At 51.5% G+C, this 21,221-nt stretch overlaps 1 protein-coding gene across 1 annotated transcript in view; it reads right to left on the bottom strand.

The window, feature by feature from the left end:
* The window catches only part of ASPG (asparaginase), a 431,236-nt gene that overhangs the window by 69,583 nt on the left and 340,432 nt on the right, over positions 1–21,221 (bottom strand). Inside the window, exon 13 of the mRNA XM_069638193.1 lies at positions 1,128–1,214. Coding sequence (XP_069494294.1) covers positions 1,128–1,214 — 87 coding nt within the window. The remainder of the gene's footprint in view (positions 1–1,127; positions 1,215–21,221) is intronic.

The raw sequence follows: 21,221 nt of genomic DNA, 5'->3' as shown, positions 1-21,221 counted from the left end.
TAGTGCAGCCTTCCAAACCAAAGAGGTCTAGGAGGAAGTCAAGCAGAAGAGCCTGGAACTGTTGCTTATAAGTGCCTGTGTCTGAAGAGCATGTGGCACTAAGACAAGATGCAAGGTTTTGCCATTTGGTCAGTATTGTCCAAAAAGAAATTGAAGAACGCCATAGGTGATTTGAAGTCTTAAAGTAGACTTCAACGTAGGCCTGTGCCGAGTTGTTACTGAGCCAAGTTGCTGCAAATATATTTTTCTTCTAAATTCTTCAAAGGATCTGTCAAGTCAGTTTTAAAATTTTAAGCCTAGCTTGGGCTACTCTGCAACCAGAGACCTCTTCAAAGACCTTTGCTTTGAAGTGTCTATAAGCTAAAGAATGGACTAACGAACCCCTGTCTATCCAAGGCACTTTCTTTTTTCAAACCACAATCACTTCTGGGACAGCCCTTCAATGCAATCGGCTACCAAAAGGTTTGCCTAAAGTAACCGGCAGCTGCAGCATCTACCGGGAGGAGCTACTAGTTGATCTTGTACTAAAGCCTGTAACAGCGCTTTTTCTTGCATGGCGTCTTTTCTCCATTCACACTTAGGAATTGTTTACACATGCCCGTACTTACACTTGATCCAAATTCCCTCTTAGGAGGCACATGTGGCCCGCTACAAAAACATATGACGACTTTCACCCAATAGACATGCATTGTCCCTTACAAAAAGCTTTGGCTGGACGGCTTTAAATTCATAGTCTGGTAGGTGACGGGTTTGGTTTTATCCCACTTGCTCATCAACATTGTGTTTGGTTTTATTCCACTTGCTCATCAACATTGTTGTGGCATTCACTTAATACATCTGTGTGGCATTTACTTAATACGTTTGACTATCTTTATATTTTCCTATGTGTGGTCATTATATCCTTTATTAACTGTTCTGCATTGAGCTTGGATGGTACAACCCTTGGACCTTTTGCAGGGGAGAGCCTTGAGCGGAGGGCATAGTAGATATAGTTTGGGCTCACAAATTTGTAAATAGCTGCAGAAGCTCAGGTAGAAACAACAAGATTCCACTTCCTCCAACCTCTGTCATGGAGTGACTTCCACGCAATCATCGTCCAGAGAGAGAGCAATTCAGTTGCCGGTTACCTGCAAAGTTCAGTTCCGGCATCTACCAATTCTTCCCATTTAAGATGCGCTCCAGTCTGACGCAGCAACTCGATCACTTTCATGTGTCTAAAAAAAGGAAACACACATCTGTTCACAAAGCCCATCACACTAGAAAGCAGGATTAAAGACCTAAAATGCTAAATTAAACTGACATGGTTAATCAGTTTCCTTTTTTACTTGCTACAACATTGTAATGTTTGGTTCATCTTTAAAATTAAAGAAAAAAAGCAAGCTGAGCATGAATAATTATGATAAACGCACTCGAGGAGTTTAATCTTACTAAGCTTGTACGCAGTTAAATCTCCCAAGTAATACATTTTGAGCTGAGAGAGCTAATGACAGTTTGAAGGAGCAACCTTCTTTGAAAAGTCTAACACCTGAAGGGCTACCCCCCCGGACAGGTTTAAATACAATCCGGACCTGTCTGCACCCCCTAATTTAATATTAAATGAGACATTGCCCATTGGTGACTTCCCCAATCGTTAACAGGGAATCCAGTTTCCATTTACAAAAATCTTCTCCACTTCACTCCATCTCCAAATCCCATCAAATCATCCCACTCTCCTATAATGCTATGCCTTTGCTGAATGGAAGTGCCAAAGTACAAACATATACTGAGAGCAAAGGGCAAAGCGCACAGGCTGTGAAAAAGTTACAAAATCAAAATCTTCACGTGTCCTCAGCATTGACATTCTATTATTTCAATGGCTGAAAGACATTTACTCTGCATGGAATTTGGGTAGATCACCGCAACACTGCATGGATTAGAGGCAGATGCATGCTGGTCCCAACCCTTGCAGGTGATGCGGTTCACATCACCAGAACACTCAATGAACTAAAAACAATGCTAACTGTTTTTACGCAGTGTATACTTTAGGGTGAATGCCATGAAATGGTTTGTGAGGGTAATTATCAAAAATAGAATGCAAGCGGGAGGTTTGTAAATGGTACGACACTGGGCCACTATTCCACATTTGATTGTTTGGGCCGGACGTTTAATCACACATGAACAATCATAGTGTCCTCGGATGACAGTGGCAGTTGTAGATTTGCCCCCTGTCTGGATTATCAGCTTTCACAGCAAATGCTAACACTCGATGCAGTAATAATAATAAATAATAATAATAATAATAATAATAAAGTGAAAACAGTTTGGATATCTGGCCATGGGACAGGTATCTGGGGCGAAACTGGCTCAATGAAACTGTAGATGTATCAACACACATACTTCTGCGCTTGGCTGGCTGTGTCGCGGTCAAGTAGCACTTCTAATGTCCACCAAGTCCTGGGCACGCCCTATAGTCCCATTATCTGATCGGTTTCACTGTTGGATCTGGGAATTTCTGTTTGGAAGAGCAAGAAGGCTACATTGACACCGTCCAGTGTGTGCCTTGAAGTATTTTAGAGAGATGAGTCATTGGTGGGAGACACATTTCCATACAAAAAGATTAAAGTGACAATCATTCCAAGTCACGTTTGTAGGAGAACATTGAATTTGCACCGAGCAGCTAATGTGTGAAGGCTGACTTGGGTGGGAAGCTCATCTACCATGCTGCTTGAAGCGTGAACATACTTCTCTGGGTGCAAACCAAGGGTGGTGGGCGGACGGGGAGCAGGGGCAGGTAACCGCTTAAGTACTGCTATTTTGAAAGAAGGAAATTGGTCCAGACACACATGCAACTCTACCTCTGTATTTCCTAGACACTGTGGGGCACCAAATTCGGGGTCAAAGAAGCCTACAAGCCGTAAGCAGTTCAGACAGAGATTGAGAAGCTGCAGCACAGAAGACAGCCTCCCGTTACAACCACGCCTACAATCCAACTTGCTCAGATTGGGCTGTGGCTCGAAAATACAGTTTAGGCAAATGTGTGTGCTGAAACACTCATCATCCTATCAGAACTCATTAATCAATCATTATTTATTCTACTGCTTTCTTGACCTCCTTCCTTCATCCCAATAAAACATGGCTCTCAGAAGAGGCTGCAGAGAGCCAGAGAAACAAAAGCACACACACATAAAAGTACTGCCTGCCAGAGAAGCGTCTCTTGTAAAGAAGTAACAAGAAATGGATTGTCACATAGAAATGTTTCATGGTCCATTTGCCTTTATTACATTGATAGCCACCTTAAGACATGCATTACTCACCGTAATAGCATTTCTGATGATTGTATCTGCTTAGATTCACATGCTGGGCATATGGTCCGATATTCAGTGGTAGCCGCAGAGTATTGCATCTTCTCTTTCGAGGATCGAAAGGGGGCGTCAGCATAGGCGTGTCTGTAACACTATCCCTAACGTGACTTGTAGTGTACCCAAAATCCCTCATGCGCTGAGGTCCCTCCGATTGTATTTTTTCTGCCATGAGGGAGCCCAAGGACTATCGTGAGTGAGTACATAAAAGAGAGAAAGTAGTAAGAGGTCTATGTTCCTTCCACCCGAGTGGGGAGGAAGGGTGGGCACATGTGAATCCAAGCAGATACAATCATCAGAAATTCTATTACATTGAGTAATGCATGTCTTCTGATGCTTGTTAATCTGCTTAGAATCACATGCTGTGCATAGACTAGCAAGCAGTACCCGGAGTTGGAGGTGGATTGTGAGAAGGAACAGTAGTGAAAAGATGTCTTAGTACTGCCTGTTCCATCTGAGAATCAGACCTAGAGCGAGAGTCTAGGCAATAGTGTTTTGTAAAGGTGTGTACAGAACTCCAGGTTGCCACTTTGCAAATGGACTCTAGGGGAACATTTGCAATGAATGCTATGGAAGTCCCATTGCCTCGAGTAGAATATGCTCTAGGCTTGAAGGGCAGTTCTCTCTTAGCAAGAGTGTAACAAAGTGTGATGCATTTGGCTATCAACCTTGAGACTGCTGACTTAGAGACAGGATCCCCTTCTCTGCCAACTGCCAGTGAAACGAAAAATTGGTTTGTTTTTCTCAGTGGTTTAGTTCTTTCCAAGTAAAACATGACTGCCCTGCGCACATCTAACGTGTGTAGGCTTCTTTCGGCCATGTTAGAGGGGTTCTGGAAGAAAGTGGGCAGTTCTATTGACTGGTTCACGTGGAACTTGGAAATAAATGTGGGCGCAAATCGAGGTTGAGTGCGCAGAACCATCTTATCTCTTAACAGTAACGAAGGGGTCTAGTACTGAAACGGCCTGTAGTTCACTAAACCTTCTTATAGAAGTGATAGCCAGTTAGAAGGCTGTTTTATAGATAAGGTCTTTAAGACTTGCCTTGTGCATAGGCTCAAAGGGAGACCCCATGAGTCTAGTCAAAACCACATTTATTTTCCACCACAACACCTTTTGTTGTGACGTAGTGTAGGCTGAGAGCGCAGCTAAGTGCACCTTCAGGGAATAAAAAAACAGACCTGAATCTAGTAAGTGAGTCAGGTACAATACAAAGTGAGTAGGAGAGCAGTCAATGGGATTGACGCCCTTGGTATCACACCAGATAACAAAGCGTTTCCATTTACTGAAATAGCAATATCCGGTGTTGGGTTCCCTCGCTTCCCTGAGTATGTCCATATATCTCTGAGGGAGTTGAAGGTGTCCGAACTCTACGACCTCAGGAGCCAGGCCGCTAAATTCAAAGTTTGCAGGCATGGGTGCAGTGTTTCTCCACTGTCCTCAGATAACATGTTGTATGGGCAGGGCAGCTTCATAGGAAGGGAGAGTGGCATCTCCATCAGATGAGAGAACCAGGGTTGGCAGGCCCACATGGGGGCCACCAATATCATGGTGACTGGTTCCTGGTGCATCTTGTGCACGATCTTGTAGAGTAAGGGAGTCGGGGGGGTGGGAGATAAAGCGTAAACAAATTTCCCTGACCATGCTATCCAGAGCCCATTCCCCTTGGAGCGGTTCTGTGGGTACCTGGAGGTGCAATCTTGGCATTGAGAGTTCTCCAGAGTTGTGAACAAGTCGATCTCTGGGAAGCCGCATTCTGCGAAAACGTTGGAGACGATGGGCCTCATTACACGGTAGGCGGTAAGAGATTACCAGCACCGGTAAGGGCACCAGTGCCGGTAATCCCTTACCGCCCTACTACGAGGTCCCTTAGCGGGTCCCTTCCCTAACGCCTGGTTTTACCAGGCGTTAAGGAAGGGACCCGTTGAGGGACTTCAGAGCTAATAGCTCCATCCCCATTCCCATTGATCCCTATGGGGGCTCAAATGGGAATGGGGAATGGTTCCCGGAATGGGGACTTACCGGGTCCTCCAAGGTCGGAATGACTCGGTAAGTCCCTATTCCGGGAACACGGACCCGGAATGCGGTAAGGAGGCCCGATGTCTTTGTGTAGTCACCATTTGTACTCTACGGGCAGTGGAAATCTCTGCTGAGCACGTCTGCCAGAAGATTGGGTTCCCCTGGAACGTGTTGGGACAACAGGAACAGCCCGTGTTTGAGAGCCCATATCTAAATGTTTTGGGACAGCTTGGATAGCCTTGGAGAGTGTATGCCTCCTTGTTTGTTCAGGTAATACATGGCTGTGGTGCTGTCTGTCAAGATCAGGACTGTGTTCCCCTGTAACTGTGTTTGAAAGGCTTTCAGTGCTTTGAATACCGCTAATACCTCCAACAGATTTATGTGGTTGGATGCTACTTGTAGGGACCACACGCTGTGCGCCGTCTGCTGAAGCAGGTGAGCCCCACCCACCCCGTGAGAGATGCGACGGTCGTGAGAGTGGCTTCTACTGAAGGGGTGGTGAAGGTCTTCCCCATCAAGAGGTTTTCCCTCGATCACCACTGCAGAGAGAGAACGAGGGCTGGCGAGACAACTACCAGATCTTCCCATTGTTCGCTGGCCTGACACCACTGGCTGTTGAGCTACTCTTGCATGGGCCGCATGCGCAGACGTGCATGAGGAACTAAATAAATGCAGGACGCCATCATTCCTAACAGTCACATGGCTTTGCGTACCATCACTTCTTGACTGGCTACATACTGAGGGATCTGAAACGGCATGTTTTGAACCCTCTGGGAGGGGAAGACGAGGCCGTCTTTCGTCCGAATTAGAGCCCCTAGAAACTGTTTGACTTGACTAGGGTCTAGGCTGGATTTCTTCTCGTAGATGGAGAATCCCAGATGGAATAAGAGATCTATTGTCTTCTGCGTGTTCAATAGGCATGTTTCGTAGGACTCCCCTGTTATGAGCCAGTCATCGAGGTAAGGGTAAACCGGGATGGATAGTCTGCGCATGTGTGCTGCCGCTACTTCCAGTACCTTTGTAAACACCCTTGGTACCGAGGCAATGCCGAAGGGGAGTACCATGAACTGATGGTGCTTGTCCTCTATCATGAACCTTAGGTATTTTCTGTGCGCTGGCAACATTGAAATATGAAAGTATGCATCTTGTCCAGTGTTGCCATATAATCCCCCTGTTTGAACAGCAGGATTACTTCCTGTAAAGTGACCATACGAAACCTTTGAGGTTTGACAAACTTGTTCGCTGTGCGCAAGTCTAGCACAGGGCGCACGGTGAGATCCTTTTTGGGTACAAGGAAGTACACTGAATAAATACCTTTGTTTAGCTGTAGAATAGGGACGACTTCTATGGCGTCCTTTCCTAGAAGATGCAGGAGGTCTTGATTTTGGCATTCTGAATTGGGGTGGTCAGGCAAATTCTATGCAGTACCCGTGGGCGACCGTCTTGAACACTCACTGGTCTGTTGTTATCCACTCCCATGCAATAAGGAAAGATGTTATATGCCCCCTGACCGAGGTGGCATGGGAGGGGACCTGGATCCGAAGGTCATTTTTGACCAGAGGCCAGGGCGCCTCTGGGGTTGGAACCTCAACCTCTACCTTTCCCACGCAGCAGTACTCTGGGTGGATAAGTGGTGGAGGTATTAGACCCTTGTCCCGAATTCCAGTTGTTTTCTGCATTATACTGGTTCTGGGAAAACGAGATTGCACACAAAAGGAATGACGGGAGCCGCTTCCTCTCTGAGGAGAGGGTTTCTGGGTAATCTGTTGAAGGGACTTGAGTGTTTCATGTTTTTTCTTGGCTGTTTCCAGTGCATCGTCCACTGCCTTGCCAAACAGGTTGGTCTCTGGCTTTGGAACCGGAGTTCGTCAGCCATGTATGTCGCTTGAGCAACATACCTTGTGCCAGGGTTCTTCCCGCTGTCTCTGCAGCATCCAGAGTGTTCTTGAGCACATTCTGCTTGACAGGCTTGCCTTCCGAAACGATTGCGAGCAACTTGGTCCGTGTAGGTTCTGGCAATTCCTGAAGGCCTTCTGGCAGTAGGTTCCACTGGACGTCTGCATAGCTGGTCAATAGCGTGGTGTTATTCACTATTTGTGTGGAAAACGCAGCAGCAGTTGTGACCCTCTTTCCGAGTGCACATAGTCCCTTGGACTCCTTATCGGGTGGCGCCTTTCCTGTAGACAGGGGAAAACCAGCCCGTTTTCTAGTAGTGGTAACCACTAAGGAATCTGGAGTGGCATGTCCCTTGCTGTAGGCAGGGTCGGTCAGAGAAGGACGAAATAACTTCTCCACCATAGGGTTCACCGCCCTGGTTTGGGCTGGCGTCAACAAGGAAGTTGCCAATCTTCTCTTAATAGAGTTCAACAAAGGGATGGCATGGCTGGCCGGAGGTTTTTCTTAGAGTATATCCTCCACAAAATCAGAATCTGGTAAAGCTTCTTGAGTGGCGATCTGAAAATGGTCAGCCGCCTTCTTCAAGATGGCGTTAAACGCCATTTGATCGTCCATTCGGGAGGCATGGCAGGCCGGAGTGGAGGGGGGGAATCTATGCACAGGGCATCGGGGTCCTGGGTGGGAGAAGGGGACATCCAAGGTTGAGCATCAACCTGAAGGCTTTCTTTCCAACTGTCTAGAAGATCTGCCTGGTCATCCACATTGTACTTTTCCACAAAGGTGGCATCCTCATCCGGATCATATGTGTCCATAACATCATCATCATCTGTGAGGACACAAGGTATACGCCTCATGTGGATCTTCCAAGGTCCTTTGAAACTTGCATACAGGCGTAGAAGGAAGGTCTTCTCGAAGTCTCTTGGGAGCAAGCTTCTCAGAATAAGAGACACATTTTTCTAATCTGTCCATCCATCCCTCAAATTTCTCCCTGGTCCATGAGGAGGAACCAGAGGGGCCCAGGGAAGGAAAAGGTTAATCTTCCCTGTGCCATCTATATTTGTCCCCTAATGTACTTGACAAAGGAACAGGACTCTCAGCGTAGTCCTTGCAGGGTTTGGGGCGCTGTGGCGTGTCTTTCGGCACGTCTCTAGGCCGTTCTTCATTCTTTGCTGCCTCATCCGACCATTCCTTCAGTCTAACTGCCGAGGCAATACTTGCGATGCTCTTGCCAATGCCCGGGGAATCCGGACCATCTACCGCTGAACCGGAGGCTGAGCAGTGGATTTTGGTGCCACCGGGTGAACCGGAGGCTGAGCGGTGGATTTTGGCGCCACCGGGGCCTTAAGCGGCGTCTGCGCGTCCTCCTGGAGCGCCTCGACGGCCGCGTGTTTTTTAATGTTAGCGCCCTTTAATTTGGATTGCCCAGTCGCAGGCCGCGGCTGCGGCGAAGGCTGCCAATCAGAGAATCCCGTCAAAGTTTGACGGTTCCGTTGGCACTTTGGTACGCTTTGACACTGCCGCCGAAGCAGAACTCTGGGTTGGGTGTTTGGTGTTATGATCGTGTGCGCTCCTGTCGCTGGGTGTTTTCCCCCTAGTGTGACTCGCATCAGGCCTGGTGGGGTCGGGGACGGCTTTGCGGACTGAGAGCTGTCTGCCGTTAGGTCAATGGCTTCCGACACCGAGGCCTGGTTATCGCTAGTCCCCCTATCACTTTCGGTGGTTGTGGCGGCGGGGGAAGAACATTCGGCCTGCGACATGCAGTAGGCCACCAACCGCTTCAGGCGGCGCTCCTTAAGTTTCTTTGGGCGCAGGAGTCTACAGGCCGCTGAACCTGCTTTGTTGCGGTCGAGGGGAAGACAATTGTTGCACCGCGAGTGCTCGTCTTTCCACAGATATTTGGTCCTACACAAGGGACAAAATCTAAATGGCGTCTTTTCCATAGCGAAAGACAGGTACAGCGATGACAAAACCCAGGGAGCAGAGAGGGTGAAAGAGGAAAGGCATACTTGTAAAGAATATGGCCACCCCGACCCCTCTCTCCCTACTGTATAGGCCGGCTAGAAGGCCTGTGCACCATGGATGGCAGCGCCGCTTGGATCAACGGGCATCGCAAGTCTGCAGCAGTCTTCGGCGTTGTTGACTTAACAGGAATAACGACAAAGTCGTTAACTATGACAATAACGCTAGGGAGTGTGGCTAGCCAGCCATGTAAGAGGCTGGGAAACCCTGAAGCTCCCGCGGATCTGACTGCACTCTTACGATGCCCGCCGTCGTAATGCAAAGAAACTGACCCAAGAAGCATGACCAGTCATATGAAGATGGGCAGCACACATCGTGAAGAACTGTACCCGAAATCGCACATCCAATACGGAGAATTTGGAGAAAGAAAAGTTGCGTGATTCCCGAGGAAGATCACCCAAAATGGTGCCCTGGAACAAAGGGCTTAATCTGACCGCAACCCCGAAAAGAGGAGCGGAGCGCCGGTACACAGACGGCACAGCGGGAAGTGGCACAGACTGTCGGAGGAGAAGCACGGTCCCGGGCATCCGCACAGAGCTCCACAGAGCCCCTGCGAGGACTGGCTCAGAGACTGTGGGGGGGGGGGGGTGGAGAAGGAAAAGAAAAAACGCGCCCCGTTGAGACGCGTATCATCAGGGCAATCCGTGATGTGGAGGAGGCCCCCGTGATGACCCGACATCCCTCCAAAACAAGGAGACAGCACAGCGGAGAGCAGCAGACATTATCCGCCGTGCGAAAAAGCACATGACTTAACAAGCTGGCTGAAATCAGCACCGTAGGATGAAAAGAACCTCCCGACGAGCGCATCGGAATTAAAAACCTGCTGAAGGGCAGACACAGCAAGTGCTAAATGCAGTGACGACCGCGAGGGAAGATGAGCCCCACGGCCCACACGGAGTAGTGTCAACGTGGGCAGCACATTCAAGGGGCGCCTGGCCCGCCCCAAAGGGAAGAGGAAACCCAATAGGTAAAACACAGGGGCAACAAGGGGGATATCCCCCCAGTGAGAGCCATATCAGAGTCACACCTTGCAAAGTCACAGAAGGGCACCATGCAGCCTGCATTATAAAGGGAGCCTGCCTGAAGTAGGAGCGGCCCCCTGCCCCAACCCGTGGCACGAGACCAAGAGGTATAACACCCTCCCCAGCACTGTGCTATCCACGCTGGAAAGCCGTGGGAACACGGGCATGGCGGAGGACCCAGAACTTAACTGGAGGTGAGATACTGAAGTGGACATACGGGGGAAAAAAGAGGTACTCCACCAACAGAAGCCACCTCACCCCGGGGGTGTAAACAGCTTAGGACAGGGGGCCAGCACAAAGCCTCCTCAGAGCAGGCACCGCTGCAGTAAGCCAACAACAACAGCTGGTGGGGCACTGGACCCCAGACAAACGAGACAATACAGCAGGCAATTCACGGTCAAAACACTACAAACAGCAGAAAACACAACCCCTGAGACGCTGGGCAGAAGAGCCCAGAAGCCATTGGCGCACAAAGAAGGGCATAATATTGAGAAGCATCAACAATAGTGAGACATCCAGCGCCGCAATAGCAAGACCGCATGCCCCAGGTAGGTGCGGGGGGAGGGGGAATACCCTGGTGGAACTGAACCAGAACAGTGAGCACCGTGGACACCTGGGCTCTTCGTACTTGTGGCCAAAACTCCAAAGGATATAGGGATGGAGTCAAAACTCCCCAAATCAAAGGGGAAGCAGCCCACCATAGAGGAATGGAACAAGTTACTTACCTGTAACTGTTGTTCTCCAGCATGGGTCTGGCATGGATTCACATGCTCATGAATATTCCCCGTCGTCAGGCTGGGAATCCTCGGTAAAGAAAAAAAAACAGTATCAGTTTCGTTTCTGATCTGTCTTTCGTAGTAATAACCAATCACTGGTCTCTGCGTCATACTGACCACAGCCAATGACTGCCCTCTACCTAAGCACCGCCTCTGGCAGCCATCTTCAGATTTGGAAGCACGTGAAGTGGCAGTATGACCAAGTGAAGAGCCGCAGAGGGGTAGGCGGGAGGGTTCGCATGTGAATCCATGCCAGACCCATGCTGGAGAACAACAGTTACAGGTAAGTAACTTGTTCCTTCTCCAGCATGGGGTCTGGCATGGATTCACATGCTCATGAATAAAGAATACATAGCAGTACACACATGCACAACCACGGGAGGTGGCAAAGGCTCAACATTAAGCATTACATCAAACTCAACATTAAGCATCTTACCTCCTCCCCAGGCTCACCTCAGGCGAACAGGTTGCGCAGCACTGCTTGGCCGACCCTGGACTCCTCCCTGGAATCCCGATCGACGCAGTAGAATTTCGTGAAGGTGTGCGTCGACCTCCACGTAGCAGCCCTACATATGTCCACCAGGGGCACACCAGAAAGGAACGCCGTGGTAGCTGCGATAGCTCTGGTGGAATGGGCTCTCGGACGGCCAGGCAGCGGTCGGTTTGCCATCCGATGACAGTTGTTATAGAGTGCGTCACGAGGACGTTGCGTACCTGTTCGTCTGGTTGAAGATCTTGATGATGATGCCAGGCTGTCAGGAGTCCTGCGTGGATGTGGTTGATGACGCGAGAAGCCAGCCCAGCTCCCGCCCGAATGGAACCGGGTTGGAGATGAACCAGCTCCCAACGCCACGAGTCTGCTCACCCCTGATTAACGTGGCGTCAGGACAGTGCAAGCACTGACAGGGGGAGCCTTTCCAGATGAGGATACTGAGTCCCCAAGGAAGACTGGATCCGGAAGATGGAAGTCCCAAGGGAGAGGACACAGTGGAGATTGGTAGGAGGCAGGATCCGGGAAGGAAGGTAGAAGAATGGCTCACAAGGTAGAGGGAGGCTGAAAGTGCAGGCAGACAAGGTACAAGGGCAAGGACCAACTGATAACCACAGGGGAACCACCCAACTCAGAAGGGGGAAGAGAACCACCCTACCACAGGACAAGGGAAGGAAGGACAAGGCAAGGCAACTGCAGATGTACCCGAGGGTACCAGGAACAAGGAGGACAGGAGTCAGGTAACAGGTAAGGAAGGCACAAGGAACCGGCGAGGAAACACGATCCTAATCAAACCGCGTTGAGACGCAGTTTGAATGAACGACCGGGCTCCTTAAATAGGACTGCCAACCCCTAGGAGGCTTGGAACGCAAGCCGAGCCGACTCCCAAGCGTTGGTTGGCTCGGAGAGAGGCGTGGACCGCAAGGTCCTCCAAAGCGAGTACTCCGTGCAGCGCGCATGCGCGAAGAGCGCGGAATGGCCGCCCGCGCATGCGCTGAGCAACCTGCCCAGGAAACCCGGAAGCGCGCGATGACCAGAACAACCCAGGAACCCCTAAGCGAAAGCGCGGGTACAGCCTCCAGGACGGGGCGCGCCGCTTCAAGTAAGTGGACCCCAATGCGGGCGGCGTGACACTATGCCCCCTCCCAGAAAGACCCGGAGCCCCCGGCTTCCAGGGACAACGAAGGAAAAAGTCACGAACCAGACGGGGCGCATGCACATGACAGCGGGGCTCCCAAGTGCGATCACAAGCAGGGTAACCTTTCCAATCAACAAGGAATTGGAGCACGCCCCGACGAATCCGTGAGTCACATATTTCCTGTACCTCAAATTCAGGGACCCCCCGTACTTGAATGGAGGAAGGCCGAGGACTGGAACGCCCAAAGACATCCTTCACAAAGGGTTTCAAAAGGGAGACATGAAACACTGGATGCACTCGCCAGGATTGGGGTAACACCAATCGAAAAGCAACTGAGGACAAACGTTTGGAAATCCTGAAAGGCCCATAGAATCGGGGTGCCAATTTGGTGGGCAGATTGCGTACTGGCAGGTTCTTAGAGGACAACCAAACCAGATCGCCCACCTGGAGATCCGGCTCCGTAGTCCGACACTTGTCTGCCTGCTTCTTCATGCGCTTCCGTGTCTCAACCAGGGTACCCTGGGCCAGGTCGTGCTGCTTTTGGATGTCAGAAACCAATTGATCCGCCGAAGGAACAGCACTAGGTAGTACTGGAGTAAAAGGAACCAACTTGGGATGTAGTCCAGTAGAGCAAAGGAAAGGGCTGATACCCGTAGCAGTATGCGTTGCGTTGTTATAGGATACCTCAGCCAAATCAAGATTCTTCACCCAGTTGGATTGAGTAGCATTGGCATAACAGCGTAGGTACTGCTCTAGGGTTTGGTTAGTTCTCTCCGTCTGTCCGTTTGTGTGCGGATGATAACCAGAACTCAAGGCTCTGCGGATACCAAGATGATTGCACAATTGATGCCAAAACGAAGAGAGAAACTGCGAGCCACGATCAGAGATGATCTTCTCTGGTAATCCATGTAGCCGGTAAATGTTGTGTAGAAATGCCAGAGCCATCTGAGAGGAGGTAGGTATCTTAGAAAAAGGTATAAAGTGAGCATACTTCGTGAAACAGTCCACTACTACCATAATGCAAGTATTGCCCTCAGAAGGCGGAAGCTCGACAATAAAGTCAGTGGCGATGGTGTGCCATGGGTAAGGCGGTGTTTCAGTAGGCTGAAGCAATCCCAAAGGTTTTCTTCTTGGCGTTTTAGTTTGAGCGCAAACTGGACAACTCTCCACATACCGCTTGACCTCCTTAGCCCAACCCGGCCACCAGAATTGTCTGGAAATCAGCTCTTGAGTGGCCTTGACGCCACGATGACCACCAACATGTGAATCGTGTAAAACCTTGAAGGATATCTAACCGGAGTGAACACGTCGGTAAGTACAGACGTTTCAAAAAGAACAAAAGACCGTTGTGTTCAGTGATCTGTGGTCGCTTCAGAACGTCGGCTCGATCAGGGTCCACCGATGTTTCTTGTACAATTCTCTGCAGATGAGGAGAAATCGTCAAAAGAAAATGCTTAGGAGAAATCAATGGAGTGTTCTGACTGCAATCCTTCTCTTCCTTCTCCAGAGAGCGCGATAAGGCGTCAGCCTTCAGGTTCTGAGAGCTGGGGATGTAAGTAATGTTGAAGTCGTAGTGAGAAAAGAAAAAAGCCCACCTGGCCTGGCGAGCGGTACGACACTGCAAGGATCGCAAATATTGCAGGTTACGATGATCAGTGCGGACTTCTACAGAAAAACGACCTCCCAGCAAGTGGTGCCTCCACTCCTCAAACGCAGTCTTTATGGCCAAGAGTTCCTTCTCTATGACAGCGTAGTTCTGTTCGCTCGGAGCGAGCTTTCGTGAGAAATAGGCCACCGGGTGTTCTTCGTTAGATATAGGATGCTTCTGTAGGAGAACAGCGCCAACAGCGAAGTTGGAAGCATCAGCCTCAACGATGTAAGGCATCTCGTCGTTGGGATGTCGTAAAACAGGAGCTGTACTGAACGCCGTCTTCAAACGGTTGAAGGCTGCTAATGCCTCTGAATCCCAAAGGAACGGAGTCTTAACGCTGGTCAAACGTGTCAACGAGGCCGTGATACGGGAGAACTGAGGAATGAAGCGCCGATAAAAATTGGCGAATCCCAGGAACCTTTGGAGGGACTTCAAGTCATGTGGTTGTTTCCAGTCTCGGATTGCTTGTACTTTATCAGAATCCATGTGGATTCCAGCCTCGCTGATTACATACCCCAGAAACTCCATCTTGTTCCGATGAAAAGAACATTTTCCAGCTTTGGCGAACAATTGATACTGTGATAAACGTAGAAGGACCTCTCGTACATGTGAAACGTGTTCCTCCGGATTTTCTGAGAAGATCAGGATATCATCCAGATAAACCCAAACCGAGATGCCAATCAAGTCGCTGAAGATGTGATCCATGAACCGCTGGAAGACGGCCGGGGCATTACACAACCCGAAGGGCATTACCCTGTATTCGTAATGCCCAAATGGAGTCTTAAAGGCCGTCTTCCACTCGTCGCCCTCCTTGATTCTGACCAAATGGTAGGCTCCGCGAAGGTCTAGTTTGGTGAACTCTCTGGCTGACCGTAATGACTCCATGATGTTTCGAATCAAAGGTAACGGGTACCTGTCTTTAAGGGTGATGTCATTCAGTTGACGATAATCAATACATGGCCGTAGAGTGCCCTCCTTCTTCTTCACGAAAAACAGCGGGAATCCCGCGGGGGATTTAGAAGGTACGATGTATCCTTTCTTGACACATTCATCCAAGTAGTTCCGAAGTACCAGTCTTTCGGTCTGGGTCAAGGAATAAACCTTCCCATGTGGGATCACCGCACCCGGGATCAGGTCAATGGAGCAATCAAAAGTTCTGTGAGGTGGAAGGGGTATGTCTCCAGGTTCAGAAAATACTGTCCTCAGGTCAGCATACGCATGTGGAATCTGGGACAAGGAGCACAAACCAAGCGGGTTCTTACCGGTGGTAAGCGAGGTTGAGGTGGGTGGCTTCAATGACGTGCCGGAACCACAACATTCCTGAATACAAAAAGCAGAGGTAAACACTAGAATACGAGACTCCCAATTGATCGAGGGATTGTGTCGCTGAAGCCAAGGTAATCCCAACACCACTTGATATGAAGGCGATTTGATGACATCGAGAGCGATCTCCTCCTCATGAGCCTCGATTCGCAATAGCATGCCAACAGTATGCAATCGAATAGGTCCGGAAGACAAAGGTGTACCATCAATGACCTCCACAGGTATCGCATTTCTTCTGGTGAGCAATGGTATGCCGTTGTTGATGGCGAATTCCTTGTCAATATAATTACCGGAAGCCCCACAGTCCAATAATCCATGAACATCAATTGTCTTCTCCTGCCACTTCAGACTGATTTGCAAAATCATCAAGACGGCTGGCTGCATAGGCGGAAACGCCGTACTGGCACAAGAAAGGACTTGTAGCAAAGAAGGACCTGTCGTGGCCTTTCCAATAGACGACAGGCCTCCTAGTTTCCCCCTTTCTTGATAGGGCGCAAAGGACAGGTACTCAGATAGTGACCGGCAGCTCCACAGTATAGACACAATCGCAGTCTTCTTCTGCGCTTCTTCTCTTCTTCTGATAAGGGACCCCTTACTGCGCCTAATTGCATTGGTTCGGTAGAGGAATCCGAAGGTACTGGCAGACCAGTCGGTAGGGTTGGTGGCCTGGGGAACACCTTCTCAAACCGACGTCTCTCACCCTTTCTCTCGGCCAATCTCTGGTCTATCCTCAAAACCTGTTCAATAAGTTTCTGTAGATCTTCGGGTTCAGGAATGTGCAACAACTCGTCCTTGTATTCCTCTCTTAATCCCCGGCGAAACAAGGTCTTCTGTGTTATCTCTGGCCATAGGGAATCAGTCGCTAGTTGACGAAAACGGCTGATATAAGTTATTATATCGGAATTTGCCTGTTGAATGTCCATCAATAGATTCTGTGCTGTGGAAGCCAGATTAGGAGACTGAAAAACATCCAAGAACGCTTTCTCAAAGGCCAAGAAATCGCCAAGAATGGGGCTATTAGTAACAACCAGGGGTGTAGCCCAAGCAAGAGCATTCCCAGATAAATTGCCCAAAATGTAACCGATCTTGGCTTTATCATTGTTGAAATGAGTCGAACGGTAGAGGAAATGTATCCGACAATGATTGCAGAATTCACCCACACGTCTGGGGTCTCCATCGAACTTGATGGGTGCGGTGTGGGCCATGGTGTTTTCAGACTGTGGAGATGCCCCTATGTTCTGTGTCACCATTTGACGTAAAGCCACGTTCTCCTGACGGAGTGCTGTCATCTCAGCACGAAGAGCTTGTACTTCAATACGAAGACCTGGGTCCTCTTCCATCTCAGAGTCCGAAGTATCCGAAGGCAGGCGTCTCAATCTGTTATAGAGTGCGTCACGAGGACGTTGCGTACCTGTTCGTCTGGTTGAAGATCTTGATGATGATGCCAGGCTGTCAGGAGTCCTGCGTGGATGTGGTTGATGACGCGAGAAGCCAGCCCAGCTCCCGCCCGAATGGAACCGGGTTGGAGATGAACCAGCTCCCAACGCCACGAGTCTGCTCACCCCTGATTAACGTGGCGTCAGGACAGTGCAAGCACTGACAGGGGGAGCCTTTCCAGATGACGATACTGAGTCCCCAAGGAAGACTGGATCCGGAAGATGGAAGTCCCAAGGGAGAGGACACAGTGGAGATTGGTAGGAGGCAGGATCCGGGAAGGAAGGTAGAAGAATGGCTCACAAGGTAGAGGGAGGCTGAAAGTGCAGGCAGACAAGGTACAAGGGCAAGGACCAACTGATAACCACAGGGGAACCACCCAACTCAGAAGGGGGAAGGGAACCACCCTACCACAGGACAAGGGAAGGAAGGACAAGGCAAGGCAACTGCAGATGTACCCGAGGGTACCAGGAACAAGGAGGACAGGAGTCAGGTAACAGGTAAGGAAGGCACAAGGAACCGGCGAGGAAACACGATCCTAATCAAACCGCGTTGAGACGCAGTTTGAATGAACGACCGGGCTCCTTAAATAGGACTGCCAACCCCTAGGAGGCTTGGAACGCAAGCCGAGCCGACTCCCAAGCGTTGGTTGGCTCGGAGAGAGGCGTGGACCGCAAGGTCCTCCAAAGCGAGTACTCCGTGCAGCGCGCATGCGCGAAGAGCGCGGAATGGCCGCCCGCGCATGCGCTGAGCAACCTGCCCAGGAAACCCGGAAGCGCGCGATGACCAGAACAACCCAGGAACCCCTAAGCGAAAGCGCGGGTACAGCCTCCAGGACGGGGCGCGCCGCTTCAAGTAAGTGGACCCCAATGCGGGCGGCGTGACAACAGTACATGATACAGCCGGAGAGCCATCTGGAAATGGAAGCCTTCGAGAGAGCCTTCCCCTGATTGACAGGTCCAAAGTTCACAAAGAGATGTGACGTCTTCCGAAAACACTTTGTGCGGTCCACGTAGAGCGAGTGCAAAGTCCTCTCAGCCGGCGACGAAGGCGACGGGAAGAACACAGGCAACACCAAGGGTTCGTCGAGATGGAAGTCCGACGGTACCTTGGGCATGAAGGAGGGGTGCGTCCTGAGCACTACCCTCGTGTCGTGAAAAGTCAAGTACGGGGCCTTGCAGGAAAGGGCCTGATCTCTCCCACCTGTCGTGCGGAGGTGATGGCCACAAGAAACGCTGTTTTCCACGACAGAAACTTCAACGGGGCCGAGTGCAGAGGCTCGAACGGAGGTCCCATGAGCTTGGTCAGCACCACGTTGAGCTCCCACGCCGGGGCCGGAGCCTTCACCGGCGGGAACGATCTGAACAGTCCCTTCATGAACTCTTTCACCAGACGATGAGACCACAAGGACGTCCGCCCCGTGGTTCTGGTGTATCGGGAGATCGCAGCAAGATGAATCTTGATGGACGCGTGTGCCAGTCCAGCTTTGGCCAGCGTCAGCAGGTACGGCAGTACCTGGGGAGCCGTAATCCGTAGAGGGTTAATCTTCTGTGCGTGGCACCAGACAGAGAACCTCTTCCATTTGTGTCCGTAGCATTTAAGAGTCGAGGACGCCCTGGCCTTTGCAAGAACCTCTCTGCAGTCGGCCGGTATGTCGTATCCTCCAAACTCTAGCGCTGCAGGAGCCAGGCCTGCAAGTTCAGCGATTTCGGGTCGTGGTGGAGGATGGCGCCTCCTTCCCTGGAGAGTAGATCCGCGTCCACCGGCAGCTTGATTGGCGGGGACGCTGACAAGTCCAGAAGGTCCGGGAACCATATCTGCCTCGGCCACGCAGGTGCGACGAGGATCATCCTGCACCGTGACCTCTTGAGCTGGTTGACGAGCCGGATTAGCAGTGGCAAAGGAGGGAACGCGTAGAGGAACAGGCCCTCCCAGGGGAACGAGAAAGCATCGCCCATGCTCCTCGCCTGGGGAAACCTGCTGGCGAACCTCAGGCACTTGGAGTTTGTCGCCGTCGCGAACAGGTCGATCTGGGGTGTGCCCCACCGTCGGAAGAGGCGATCCACTAGATCCTGCCGTAGTTCCCACTCGTGGCACGAGCGCAGCTCCCTGCTGAGTGAGTCGGCGATGGTGTTTTTTATCCCTGCCAGATGAAACGGCACCAGAAACATCCTTTGGGCGACGGCCCAATGCCACAGGTCCTGCGCCTCCTTGGACAGTGCCGGGGACCTGGTTCCGCCCTGTTTCCTGATGTAAAACATGGTGGTGGTGTTGTCGGTGAAGATCCTCACCACCTTGCCCTTGAGGGACGGAAGGAAGGACCTGAGGGCCCAGAACACTGCACGGAGCTCCAGGACGTTGATATGGAGGGACTTCTCCGTCGGGAGCCAAAGGCCTCTCGCGTGCAGATTTTCGGTGTGCGCTCCCCACCCTTCCAGGGAGGCATCCGTGGTAACTGTCTCCTGGTGGTCTGGGGTCTGGAAGTCCATGCCCGCCGTCAGATGCGCGCGGGTGCCCCACCACCGGACCGCTCGGCGGAAACTCTCCGTCGAGTGTGATCCTCTCCTCGAAGCCGCCCGTCGTTTGGATCCAGCGCGCGTCCAGGAACTCCTGCAACGGGCGCATCCGAAGCCTGCACATGGGAATGAGGTAGATGCAAGAAGACATCATTCCGAGGAGGGACTTGATGGACCTCACCTTGGCCGCGTCGGAAACCAACATCCGCTGTACCTTGCCCAGGATGGACCTGGTCCTTTCCTCCGACGGGGAGGCCAGAAGGGACACTGTGTCGAGCCTCGCTCCCAGAAACAGTGCGTTTTGCGCGGGTACCATTGCTGCAGAACCGCAAGGGCCCGGGCCGTCTCAGTGTCCGCTTTAATGGCCTGAAGGGAATCGTCCACTGTTTTCCCAAACAGGTTGTTCCCATCGAACGGCATGTCCAGGACTCTGGTCTGTATGTCTTGACGGAAGTCCGTAGCCTTGAGCCATCCACGCCGCCTAAGGCACACGCCGTTGCCCAACTGGCGAAACCCAGTGTCGGCGATGTCCGTCGCAATAGTGATGGCGTGGTCCGATGCCACCTCACCTTCCTGTAGGCAGGGGAGCCAGTTTGTACCATAGCTCCCTGTCGTAGCGGGCCACGATAGCCAAGGCGTTGGCCGCTTTAACCGTCGTCGCTGCAGACGAGATGACCCTGCGTCCCATAGCGTCCAATTTCTTTCCCTCGCCGTCCGGTGGGGAAGTCGATGTGGAGGCCGCACCCCCCCCCCCGCTTTCTTCCTGGCCGCCGCGGAGACGACGGAGTCCGGGGTAGGCTGCGCCCGGAGGCACAGGGGGGCCGCGTCCGGGACCCGGTACTTCTTCTCGTACCGGTCTCTTCTAGCTGGCGTCGTGGAAGGGTTCTTGAGGAGGGCGAGGCCCTCATCCCAAATGTCGTCCAGTAGAGGCACCGCGAGGACCGTCTTCCTCTTGGCCTCGCGCCGTTGATAAAGGAATCCTTCCTTTTTCTTCTCCTCAGGGCAGAGTTGGAAAAGCTCGGATGCCCTGGCGATCATGGAGTGGAACGATCCAATCTCGTCGGGCGGAGAAGCCCTGGTGGGAGGTGACGACGGTAGATCCTCGTCGTATACCTCGTCGTCCGTACCCGTCGCTGCCGTGTCAGTCCCCGTATCATCCCCTCGGGTGGACGGGGAGGAGGGCTGGACGGGGCGCGACGGCTGAAAAGGAGGTGGAGGGTGAATCCTTCTTTTCTTGGGCGGGGGAACACCAGAAGGTCCCGGTTCAGGATCCCCCGACGGGAGAGGTTCCTCCGTCGGCAACGGTAGTCTCGTCCTTATCTCTGAGCATAAGGACTGTATAGCCAACAAAATGGCCGCCGAGTTGTCTTGCGGCGCTGGCAGAGGGGAATCCGACGGGCGATCAGGGGCCCCGTCGGCACCCTCGACGATGTCGTCGTCACCTGCGTCGGGATCCATCCCGACGGGCCGGTCTTCTTCCACGCCAAGGCCGTGGCTTAAGACCTCGATCAGCTCTTCCCCCGAGGTTGAAGCCGAATCTACGACGACGCCCTGCCCCCCCTTTTTCTTCCCCGCCCGGGATTTCACGGGGGTCCTATCG

This window comes from Ambystoma mexicanum, chromosome 14 (assembly GCF_040938575.1).
Source record: "Ambystoma mexicanum isolate Mex_15411 chromosome 14, UKY_AmexF1_1, whole genome shotgun sequence".
In the NCBI taxonomy this organism is placed as follows: Eukaryota; Metazoa; Chordata; class Amphibia; order Caudata; family Ambystomatidae; genus Ambystoma; species Ambystoma mexicanum.
Note: the sequence above shows the minus strand (reverse complement) of the source record. Positions and strands in the feature narration are given on the sequence as shown.